Source organism: Hyperoodon ampullatus, assembly GCF_949752795.1.
Source record: "Hyperoodon ampullatus genome assembly, chromosome: 14".
In the NCBI taxonomy this organism is placed as follows: Eukaryota; Metazoa; Chordata; class Mammalia; order Artiodactyla; family Ziphiidae; genus Hyperoodon; species Hyperoodon ampullatus.
The window spans coordinates 30363995-30376808 of NC_136927.1; the positions used below are offsets into that span (position 1 = coordinate 30363995).

At 48.5% G+C, this 12814-nt stretch overlaps 1 protein-coding gene across 1 annotated transcript in view; it reads right to left on the reverse strand.

The window, feature by feature from the left end:
- The window catches only part of TEKT5 (tektin 5), a gene marked incomplete at both ends in the record, with an annotated part of 38997 nt that overhangs the window by 21738 nt on the left and 4445 nt on the right, over positions 1-12814 (reverse strand). The window contains 2 exons of the mRNA XM_079718996.1: positions 2860-3082; positions 6921-7064. Of these exons, the coding sequence (XP_079575122.1) occupies positions 2860-3082; positions 6921-7064 (367 nt within the window). The remainder of the gene's footprint in view (positions 1-2859; positions 3083-6920; positions 7065-12814) is intronic.

Here is a 12814-nt window from a genome sequence, read left to right on the forward strand (position 1 = left end):
TCTTGCCAAGGGGAATCAGGCCAAGCTCAACAATTAACAGTTGAAATTTTAAAGGGAGCGTTTCAAGTCCTCCAGCTAAAGCAAACTGCTGAAAGGTGAGATGGTTGCTATATATTTATTTTCATTATATCAACTATTTCCTTTACTATCTTAGAAAAACACTCTGTGAGATGGTCACCAACCAGAAGACAAGTGAAATGTCAGTCGTGTCATGTTGGGGTCTGGTGTATTTCAAATGGGTGCTCACTTATTTGCAAAGCAGCTGGTTATTAAATAATGACTATTAATAAAAATCCACGTGGTAGCAAAAACTCTGTGATCAGCAGTGATGAAGCTGCTAGTAATAATTCAAAACTTCCGTGGAGAAACGTGGATAGGGAAAAGGGTATGCACCCCACCCCACCCAGAAGATCAGTTTTCTCTCCATCAATAACATTAATACTTACAGTTACCTTTTACTGAGTGTTTACTGTGTGCCAAGCACTAACAGCTCCGCAGAGATCGACTCACTAATCCTTACACTATTGTCACCAAGTAGGAATTCTTACTCCTTGCTTCACAGATGAGAAACCAGCCACCAAGTCCCACCAAAGGACTTGCAAAGGAGTTCCCAAGTCACCTCCAGGCCTCAGACTCATGTGGTAAAACTTGACAATGAACTGTATTTGATCCACTATAGGAAATGCCTCATTAAAAGAAAACACTTGCACAACAGCCAAAAGGCGAAAGCAATCCAAGCGTCCATGGAGGAATGAATGGATACACGGTATATACATCCATGGAATAGCCTTCAGCCTTACAAAGGAAGGACATTCTGATGCAATCTACAACATGGATGAACCTTAAAGACATTGTGCTAAGTAAAATAAGCCAGACACAAAAGGACAAATACTGTATGGTTCCACTTATATGAGGTACCTAGTCAATTCATAGAGACAGAAAGTAGAACTGGGGGTTGCCAGGGGAGAGGGGGATGGGGAGTCATTGTTTACTGAGTACAAAGTCTAAACACAGGGTTCTGTTCACTTTGGGAAGAGGAAAAATTGTTCTAGAGATGGTTGGTGTTGACATTTGCGCCACATGTGAAGATACATAACACAGAACTCTACACTTAATAATCTTGCTATGGACTGAATGTCTGTGTCCCCCCAAATTCAGATACTGACACCCAATCCCCATTGTGACAGTATTAGGAGGTGGGGGTCTATGGCAGGTGATTAGGTCATCAGCTCATCAATGGGATTAGTGCCCTTATGAAAGAGACCTCAGAGAGCTCCCGCACCTCTCTGCCACGTGAGGACACAGGGGGAGGACAGCATCCGTGAACCAAGAAGCGGGTTCTCACCACACACCACATCTCCCAGTACCTCGATCCTGGACTTCCAGTCCTCAGAAGTGTGAGAAATAAATTTCTGTTGTTTTTAAGTCATCCAGTCTATGGTATTTTTGTTATAGCAGCACAAACAGACTAAGAAATGGCAAATGTTTTGTTATGTATATTTTATCACAATAATAGAATGATTTTTCAAGGAAAGGAAGAAAGAAAGAAGGAAGGAAAGGGAAGGAGGGAAGGGAAGGGAGGCAAGGATGGAAGGAAGGAAAGGAAGGAAGGAAGGAAGGGAGGGAGGGAGAGAGAAAGAAAGAAAGAATCCGCAGGAGGTCCCTGTGCCTGCTCCCTCCTCCAGCCTCATCCCACATTCATCCTCTTGGGAACACTAGCCCCACCCCATCCTTTGGCTGCCTAACTCCTTATCCATCTGCTCTTAATGTAAATGTCACCTGCCTGTCTGATCTACCTGGTGTAAGAACTCCAGGAGAATCTCTGGCAAATCTCCTTGCTTCCTCTCTAACACTTATCACAACTTTGCAATTATTTTAGAGAAACTTCTGTTTTATCTGTTTCTCCATACCCCAGGCCAAAAGGTGGCCTATGTGGGTGGGCTTAGACTGCCCCTGTAATTTCCATGAAACCCTGCCTGCAGCCCACTAAACCTCCCCAAATATATATACAGTAAAAAGGGGTACTGTTTTGCAAGTTCAGGTTCAAGACTAGTCCCCTGTCTCCCCACCCCCTCCCAACCAGATTGTCATCCCTAAGTCCTTCCTATGTATAAATTTTGCAGCCACCACTGCTCCCCGACCAGAATATAAATCCCCTGAGGACAGGGACCAGGGGACTGTTTGTGTGACCCCTCTTTTCATTCCAGTCCCTAGCACAGCATCTGGCACCCAGTAGGTGCTCTAAATTGAGCAGAGTATAAATTCCATGCAGAGAGGACTCCCCCAGGGGTGGGAAACAGCATGACGCGTTCAAATACAGGAGCAGGAAAAGGGCATGTCAGTGTGGGAACAGCAGGAGGTGGTGGCAGGATTAGGCTGTCCTTCCTGCTCCTCAAATTCAAAAAGCACCCCAACCCCTCCTGATGCTCTTGAGCCTTTGAAGGTCAAGAGGTTACATTTCCAAAGATGCTGATGTGGGTGCAAAAGACCCGCTCAGACCCGTTTCCTGGGGCTCCAATATTGGCACCCACCCTCGTTGGTCACGCTTGGCCACATGGGCTCCGATGGAGAAAAGAGACCTGGGGGCCATCGGCAGTGTTGCTGTGACAGCCAGGCCAAGCTCCAAGCTCCATCATCCAGTGAGCAAGGAAGATTTACCCCCAAGATGCTGGAATCCCCCAAAGGAAGCTCACAGCCTCTGCCCCCTTTTGGGTGGACAGGCTCATAGACCGTGGGTTGCTGGGACCATTTCAGCAGCAGCAGCGGGGCGGGCAGCTTGGCCAGAAGCTGCTGAGACCCAAGGGCGAGGGCCGGGGGCCTGGCGTCATGGACGGTGGTCCTCACAGGCATCTCGCTTACCTTAGCCAGCTGCATCTGCAGCTTGTTCTTCACATCTGTCACCTCGGCGATGCGGGCATTGAAGGCCAGATTGGTGCTGGTGAACTGCTTCCACGTCTGATCCAACAACACATCGAGGAGGTTCTGGGCCTCCTCCCGCAGCTGGACGGAGTTGGCCCGCATGTTCTGCGAGTGTCTGATATTGTTGTTACTGAACTTGGCCCATGTCTCGGGCACGGAGATCCTGCAAGAGGCATGAGAGCGAACTTAGCAGGCGAGGAGTCGAGGGTCTCCAGCAGGCTTGGAGATCGCTGAATCTGGAGTTTCCCAACCTTGGCACTTCTGACATTTGGGTCAGGATAATTCTCTGTTGGAGGGGGCTGTCCTGTGCACTGTAGGATGTTTAACAGCATCCCTGGCCTCTACCCACTAGATGCCAGTAGTAACGCTTCTCCAGTTGTGACAATCAAAAAAGTCTCTAGACATTACCAAATGTCCCTTGGGGGAGGGGGCACAACTGCCCCCAGTTGAGAGCCACTGAGCTGATCCAAACACCTCATTTACAGATGAGGCAACTGCAGACTAGCTGGTTTCCCGAAAGGGCACTTGGTGAGTTGTAGGAGAGGAGAGATTCCCCAAAAGAGCTTTTTCCTCTAACAGTCCCTCCACCATCACCAAAAACACAGAGACGAGCCAAGAAGCAGGCATCGGGCATGAGGCTGGCTGCAGGGCTGCTTCAATTCAGGGATGAGCCTGTGGCCAGGCTACTTGCACTGACTTATTCATTCAACAGATGTTCTTTGCACACCTACCACATGCCAAGCCTTGTTCTAGGCACTTGGAATAGAGCCAGCAACAGCCCTGACCTCATAGTGATAAATTTCCAGGGGAGGCGGGGGAGATAGACAATAAATAAAGAAGATGTTCACACATTGTGTTATGTTCTATGAAAGTATTTAGAAGCAGGATGATGGAAGAGAGACAAATGGAGTGGGTCATTACGTGTCAGTCAGGGCCATAAAAGGAAATAAATGGAATTTATTCTCAGATAGCGCTGAGGTGCTCATAGACTAGCAAATGCACGAAGTTGTCACCACCCCAGGTGTGAAAGGCAAGAGAGGGACCATGTAGAATAAATCCCCAACACCATTCTCCTCCATCTCATGTTGGTGACCCTCCTATTGGCTGAACCCAACTGGGAACCAGATGGCAAAGACCCAGGAGAGGCAGTTTGTAGAGCGCGGGCTCCTCTACAGGACTCACAGCAAGGCAGCTAGAGAATGGATCTGGGAGGACAAATGGAGCTCAGGCTATATTGGAAAGGGCAAACTAGGGAAAGGGCAAACTGGGAAGGCTTCTTGGAGGCAGTGACACATAAGGGATTCAGTTTAGGAAACAGAAAGTTCTTCCTGGCCAAGTATGTAAATTCAGGCAATAAGCAATCAACTATTGTACAGGAGTTTTCTCCTCTGGGAACCCTTTGAGAAACAGAGACACATGCTTCTTTGAGCCGACTTCAGTCTCCGGATAAACCAGATTAGATAACTTTGCAAGGTCTTTTCTAGCCGGGAAGTCTCCAGTGCTTAAAATAAAGCAGATTTTTATTCTCAGGCAGTAGGAAAAAAAGAGATTCAATCATCTGAAATAGAAGTCTCTTTCAGGACATTTTAAAGCACACTTAGATTGCATAGTGAATAGAAATATTTTTTAAAACATACAAAATGTGGTTGTTTTGTCTGGCTTTTGCAAGAGCTAAAATCAAGCCTCTGGAGAGGTCTTGGGCTTCTAAAGATGTGAGAGGGCACTGAGTCTGATCCAGAGCTTTCATCCAACGAAGACCTGAGGCTCAGGGAAGTGAAGTGTCTTCTTTTCCAAGGTCACACAGCCACTCACCATCAATAGAGGAATGACAGGCACCAAGGACAGCAGAGAGTGACCTGCGGATTTATTCTGAGGGTACCTCCCACTGCTCAATGGGACACTGTCAGGGTCAAGGGCAGCAGCCGCTAAGCCCTCCCCTGGAGCAGACAGCTGAGCTCCCCAGGGAAAACAACCCGCTTAATCACACTGTCCCTGGGGGAATTTGCCGAGGCAGCCTGTCTCCTCACAGGTGATGTGCTTCAGTAGGGGCAACGTGCTTTCTGGAGCCTGTGTCCTCTAAAAACATAGGACCCAGCAGGCTTTGCTGGGGAGGCAGGAAGGCACTATGGTAAAACACAGGCCCAGTGTCCAACGTGAGCTCAGACCGTGGCTCTACCACTCGCTGTGTGAGCTTGGACCAGTCACTGCACCTCTCTGAGTCTTAGTCTCCTCTGTAAAATGGGGATAAAAATGGTACCTACCCCCAGGGTTGTTGACCAACTGTGAAACCCCTATCACAGCACCTGACAACAGTAAGCACTTGTTTATTATTCACGAGACCGTGGACGCGCTCAGCACACTGCCCAACCTATAGCAAACAGCAGGTAAAAGGCATCAGCTCTCATCCTCATCTTCATCATCAGCGGTTAATCCGTGGCAATGAGACCTTCGGTGAACAGAGATACGGCAACACAGAGTCTCCAAACGTCCTGTTACCTGCCCAGACATGGCCCCGCTTTAAGAAAACCTCACATACAAAGCCCTGAGCTAATACATCCAGGGAGCAATGAGTCACAAATGGCAGCTCTGGCTTTCCAGCTGGAGTCGCTGGATGGAGGACTTTAAACAGCAGACCCCTCCTGGGCACGGAAATCGGAGTCTCTGCCAGCCAGCCTGGCTGCCCAGCTTTCAGGGAGGCATCTGTTTGGGAAGGGAAACTTCCAGACTCCGTGTCCCGGTGGGCAGCTGTGGCTGAGAGGACTAGGCCCTGTGGAGGTCTTGCTCACTTTGCCAGCGCCGTGGGCAGTCAACCTTGTCAGGAGGAGGAGAAGGGTCCCCAGGAGCTGTCATCGCAGGAAACCCCAAAGGGTCCTTTCAACACCTGCATATTTACTACGATCCAGAAAGTGACCCTGGTGTGGGCCAAGAAGACCTTCTCTTTCCTTCTCTCCTCTCCCTCCCTTCCCCCTTTCATTCATTCTTTCATTCAACAAATATTTATTGCACACCTACTATGTACCAAGCACAATGCTATGTGCTAGAGATTTTTTTTAAAGGGACCAAGATAGACCCCACCCTCTGAATGTACCTGGAGCATCTCTCTCCAGCCCTCATTATCCCAGACCTCGGACTGCCGATGGGGAAAGCGTGCCTTCGTTCTGCACGCAATTCCATGATGTTAGGACATGCCCATGGCAGTCCCAGGCAGACAGGAGGTGCCACCCTCATAGCTGTTGTGACGAGAAAATGAGGTCACACAACCAAGCACTCAATAAATGTTAGCCGTCGTCATTCCCCGACACGAGGCTCTGTGCCTAGCACTTCACACGCCTACCTTTCCACACTCACAGCAACTCTGGGAGGTGGGTGCTATTTTTATCCCAATGGTAGAGGTGATGAAACGGGGCCCAGAGAAATGAAGTCCTTTGTCCTGAGGGTTAATGTGGAGGCTGGATTTGAAGCCAGACAGCCTGGCTCCAGAATCCACTCTTAAGCCACTGCCAGCATGGGCAGGCATCAGTTGGCTCTGCCAGCCAAACTTGAATTCCTCCTCCTTCTGGAAATTCCTCCTGGAATTTGTTTGGTGGACTTGCCAATCCAGGTGCCTCAGCAGCAGCAGCTGTGGGACCCTCACAAGCCAATATCTTGCCCTCTCTTGCTGGAATTTGGATCTTGGGTGAAGTGGGGCAAGCGTGGAAAGACAGTGGTGCTCCAACAACAAGGCCGATTAGCTCTCTCTCACTGGCTCCTTCAGGCTGCCAGAACCTCCCCTCCAGCCTTCCCCTGGAGTCTGTGGCTGCCCAACAGCCTTCCAGTAAATTCCATCTTAAGTTAGCCAGAATCGGATTCTGTAGCTTGTAACTCAGGATCCTCACTCAACCACACGGCCTCACACTTGACTGGTGCACGATGCCCCTTTATGTTTCCTTAGCAGGATCAGACCCAGAAACCCCTGCTGTCCTCGGGCACGGCCAGGTGAGGACTGACAGCCCGGTACTTACGTGCCATCAATTTTCTCCACGCCGTGGAAGAAGCTGATGCAATCTGATGTGTTCCGTAGGTTAAGGCACTTCTCATCGATGAACTCGGCTGAGCTTTTGTCCTCGAGGTCCCTCTCCAGGGCATGCTGAGCATCCCGGTTATCCCTGTGGGGGCAAGGACATGTCCCCAAATTGTGCACTCACCCAGCGTCCCTCACCCAAGGTCACAGGGGAGGTCGGTGCAGAGCCACTGCTGGAAGCCAAGTCTCTGGACCCCCAGGAGGGTCCACCCCCAGTGGCTTCCAGCCCTCTTCCCACCTTGATGCCCTCCCACACACCCAGGGCCTCCCTGCACTCCCCCACCCTCCCCCTAATCCAAGCAGACCTGTTGTCACTTAGAAAACATTTACTGTAAAGGGCCAAATACTACATATTTTAGGTTTTGTGGGTCATATGGTCTCTCTTGCAACTACTCAACTACGTAGGAAAACAGGCATAGATAATGTGTATGGTTACACATTATGGTTATACAGATAATGTGTATGTGAATGGTTGTGGCTGTGTTCCAATAAAACTTTATTTACAAAAACAGGTGGTGGGCCAGATTTGGCCCTCCAGCTGTAGTTTGCTGACCTAATATAGAAGATATGAATTCACACTTTGGACAAAGCCAGGTTTCAATTTAAATTGGTTCACAAATCCTTGTGTCTGATGCTATGCCAGGCACAGAGGGAAAAGACATGAATAAGCCTCAGTCACTACCTTCAAGTTGCTCACGGATTTGTGTAAATAAATACAGTAAAAAATAAAGAAAGAATGAAAAGAGCAACAGTGCAGGTTCAAAAAGGATACACAGAGGAGGAAGACATTAACTCTGGAGGAGGGGTGGTCAGGGAAGGCTTCCCCAGAGAGTGTCTGAGCTGGGTTTTCATAACAGTAGGAGCAGATATTATGGACAAAGTTGGGTTGGGGGGATGAGAATTCCAAGCTGAGGATACCACATGTGCAAAAGCAGAGAAGCTAGAGACATCCAGGTATTTAGGGACCCATAAGCCGCTCAAAAGGCTGGCAGAATCAGGGACTGGGTGGAGTCAGGGAGTGGGTGGAGTCATGGACTGGGCAGGGTCAGGAGTGGGTGGAGTCAGGGAGTGGGTGGAGTCTGGGACTGAGCCAGGTGAGGAGAACACAATGGGGTGGGGACAGGACTTGAGCCTGAAGGGCTGGTATCTTGGCTAAGTTTAGACTTAAATGTCACTGTTTGCCAAGACTCCAGACATTGGAGACCCACTTTCATGATTCTTGCCATATTCCCAAAGTACCTGTACTATTATTTACCTGCTAACTTTCTTTTTTCAATCATAAATAAATAAAATACATAAATAAATGCATTTCTAATTCAAAAAGAGTCATGTACCACAATGCTCATTGCAGCTCTATTTACAATAGCCAGGACATGGAAGCAACCTAAGTGTCCATCGACAGATGAATGGATAAAGAAGATGTGGCACATATATACAATGGAATATTACTCAGACATAAAAAGAAACGAAATTGAGTTATTTGTAGTGAGGTGGATGGACCTAGAGTCTGTCATACAGAGTGAAGTAAATCAGAAAGAGAAAAACAAATACCATATTCCACATATATATGGAATCTAAAAAAATAAATGGTTCTGAAGAACCTAGGGACAAGACAGGAATAAAGATACAGATGTAGAGAATGGACTTGAGGACATGGGGAGGGGAAAGGGTAAGCTGGGACAAAGTGAGAGAGTGGCATGGACATATATACACTATCAAACGTAAAATAGATAGCTAGTGGGAAGCAGCTGCATAGCACAGGGAGATCAGCACAGTGCTTTGTGACCATCTAGAGGGGTGGGATAGGGAGGGAGGGAAGGAGGGAGACGCAAGAGGGAGGAGATATGGGGATATACGTATATGTATGGCTGATTCACTTTGTTATAAAGCAGAAACACACCATTGTAAAGCAATTATACTCCAATAAAGATGTTTTAAAAATAAATAAATAAATAAATGTATTTCAAAAGGAAAAATCTACATCACTGTCTTTAAAAGAAAACCAGTAACTGTTTCCAAGCCTAAATGCAAAGTAAACACTAACAGAATGCTAGCTAGAATCTGTCGTCTCCAGTAGGTTCTAAGCCTGAAACTTGTTCTGTTTCTTTTTTGGTTGAAAAAAGGAAATTAAAGACGCATAAGCATTGATTGGGAGTTTTGCCTTGATGTCTTTTTTTAAAATTAATTATTTTAAAAAATTTTTATTGAAGTGTAGATGATTTACAATGTTGTATTAGTTTCTGCTATACAGCAAAGTGAATCAGTTACACATATAGATATATCCACTCTTTTTTAGGTTCTTTTCCCATATGGGTCATTACAGAGTATTGAGAAGAGTCCCCCGTGCTATACAGTAGGTCCTTATTAATTATCTATTTTAGATATACTAGTGTGTATATGTCAGTCCCACTCTCCCAATTTATCCCTCCCTCCCTTTCCCCCGTGGTAACCATAAGTTTGTTTTTCATCTGCGACTCTATTTCTGTTTTGTAAATAAGCTCATTTGTACCATTTACTTATTTATTTATTTTTATTAGGCTGTGGTTTCTCTCTTTCTTTTTTTTTAATTTTTAAATTTATTTTATTTTTGGCTGCATTGGGTCTTCATTGCTACGCGCAAGCTTTCTCTAGTTGTGGCAAGCGGGGGCTACTCTTCGTTGCGGTGTGCAGGCTTCTCATCCCAGGGGTTTCTCTTGTTGCAGAGCATGGGCTGTAGGCGTGAGGGTTTCCATAGTTGTGGTACGCAGGCTCAGTAGTTGTGGCACTTGGGCTTAGTTGCTCTGAGGCATGTGGGATCTTCCTGGACCAGGGCTTGAACCCATGTCCCTTGCATTGGCAGGAGGATTCTTTTTTTTTTTTTTTTTTTTGAGGTACGCGGGCCTCTCACTGTTGTGGCCTCTCCCGTTGTGGAGCACAGGCTCCAGATGCACAGGCTCAGTGGCCATGGCTCACGGGCCTAGCCGCTCCGCGGCACTTGGGATCCTCCCGGACCCGGGCATGAACCCGTGTCCCCTGCATCGCCAGGCGGACTCTCAACCACTGCGCCACCAGGGAAGCCCGGCAGGAGGATTCTTAACCATTGCGCCACCAGGGAAGTCCTGTACCAGTTTTTTTTTTAGATTCCCTTGATGTCTTAAAGGAATTAAAAGAGACTGGAGAAGGGAATAACTTTGAGCAGTTTGATGTCCAGACGCAACTAAAGTGCTTGGTGCGCGTCTCGCATCGGTGTCTCTCTTTCCCCTCCTGCATCTAATTTTCTCCCTCCCTTCCTCTCCCTTCCTCTCCCTTCCTCTCCCTGTCTCTGTCCCTCTGTCTCTCTCATCTTTGTCTCCTTCTGCCTCCTCTTGCTTGGTTTCTCTCTGTCTCGGGGCCTCAGTGTGTGTCCCTCTCTACCTCTCCCCTGCCTGTCTCTATCTTTCTGCCACGTTTTTTTTCTGCTATGAATACTGAAAGCTGGTGAGAGGTTTCAAACAGGCCAGGAACAAAGAACTTAAACCCTCATGCTGGGTCTGCACCCATCAGGATGCAGAGAGGGTCATGTTGGAGCAAGGAGAGTCATCCTGGGGCCCTTATGGCCTTTGGAATTGGCAGAGCCATGGGGAAATGGGGCCCCATCCTGCCTCAGGAGGTGGAGCGTGAAGAAAGACCAGAATGTAGAAGAGAAACGTGCCAGAGCATCAGAGGGGAACCTGGGGCCTCAGAATCCCAGGTCATCTGGTCCAGCCTCCTGGCCCTGGCTAATGAGGCCTGGGGAGGGAGACGACAGCCCCATCTCCCCCAGATGGAGAGCCTGGCCAGTGTCAAGATTCGCCCTACTGTCAGCCCACAAGGAAAAGCCTGAACCTGGCTCCTGCCCAGTCAGGAAAGCCTTTTCTGCTTTGCTGGGGCACCTGGTGAGGTGAGGACACAGCTCTGAGCAGATGCAGGCCTCAGGCCTCGCCTAGAAAACCATGAGTCAACAGCCCATCACCTGCCCGGGGCCAGGGCGGCCACCCTAGCAGGTCATCAGCAGAGCTTCCCCAAGGGCAAGGTCACACTGAGTTCTGTCCTGTTGATGAGGCTCTGGCCACTTCTAGGTTAATTAGGCTGCCCCGGCAGCAAGAGCTTCCTCCCTGCAAGATGACAGGTGTCCTCTGAAAAGGGGCCGCTGCCCAAGGTCAAAGGGCCTCTCTCCAGGGTGACTGGGCCTCTGGTCCTGGCAAAGAGGAGAGTCCCTTCCACCCGCTCTCATGCCCTCCCCACCCACACTGCCTCCACTGCTTTCCTCCCAGCCTCTCCTGCTCTCTTTTCCTCTTTCTCTGTGTCTGTCCCTTTCCATCTCTTCATCTCTCTCACCTCTTGATTTCTCTCTCTGTCTGGCATGTCTGTGTCCCTCTCTGTCCCTCTGTCTCTCTGCTCATCTCTCTGTTTACAGCTTCAGGTCTTTCTCTTTCTATTTTCCCCTCTGACATCAGAGTTCACTGTGTCTCTCATTCTGTGTCTCCCAGTCGACGAGACCGTCTTCATCTTTCTACTTTTCCTGCACAAGCAGCGCTCCACCCACCCCAGTTTCAAGATTTCCCTTCCGGGGTCCAGCTCCCCAATTTCAAGTCTGGGCTTTTGTTCACTCTTCCGGCTCAAACTGTCCCATTTCCCAAACCTCAGCCCTCCCGTCACTCTAACACCAAGTTTTGTCACAGCCCCATGTCAACCACAAATGGAAAACCATGCTCTTTTGCCAAAAAATAGGTGATTGTAAACATAGGGCAAGAAAAATACAATAAAGGCATTTGCTTGCCCAAAGAACTCCCTTTGTTAAAACGTTCCTGTTTAAGTACAAGTATCGAAGGGTTTTTTTTAAAGTGGATTAATGTATAGACGAATATTAGGCAAACATAGTCCAAGTGGTAGGTTGAAAGAAGTCAAGACAGAGGCACATAATGATGGAATTCAACAGTGCTTTCATCCATTCAACTGTCACCTCAGTCACTGCTCTATTTGCATCTCATTTCGACTTTTCTCCCCCTCTGATGTCTCCCTGGGTTTTCCCAACTCATCTGCCCCTGACCACACCTTTAGATCTGCAGGCAGCTTTTCAACACTGTCCTGGATGCTATTTATTTTATTTTTACAGGATAATTCTCTCCTACCTCTGCCACCCATTCTTACAGCCTCAGTGGAGTTGAGGGGCTGCTGTGTGTGTGTGTGTGTGTGTGTGTGTGTGTGTGTGTGTGTGTGTGTGAAGTAGGGGCGACTGCTGTTTCTGGGGAAGAACAAACCAGGACACCAAGCTCCCAGAGCCTATCTGCAAGCTTCCTTACCCCTTAGCATCCCATGCAAGCTGCCTACGTCCTCCACACAGCGGGAAGGGGCAGCCCTGGCCAGGTTGCCAGCCCATCTCTTGTTAGCTATATCTGAGTAAACAAGAAGGAGAAACCAGCAGAGCAGCCTGCCTGCAAGTGTTAAAGGCAAGTGCCCAGCTCAAGGGCCGGGTGGAAAGGCTGCTGCCTCTGGGGGAGCTGGGTGCCAAGGGTTCATCTATGGGTCTCAAGCCTGGTAAAACTCAAGCCTCCCTTTAATTATGGGGGAGCCTCCTGCCTTGTCATGATACAGTTAAATAATCTTCCAAGAACAAAAAGCTGATTCCTTTGAAGACTAAAAGGAACAGTGGCTCAAGGTGTCTACCAGCTCCCCTCTGGAGAGGCCCGGGCCCCTCACCTTGATGCCCAGTGCCACCCACTCTCTGCCATGTCCCAAAGTTCAGGACTCGCATGGGGAAGCCACAGGCTAAGAGGAGCCTCAGTGAGGCCAATTTCTTTTGCCAAGGTTCTCACTGCAAACAAGGACCACCAAGGC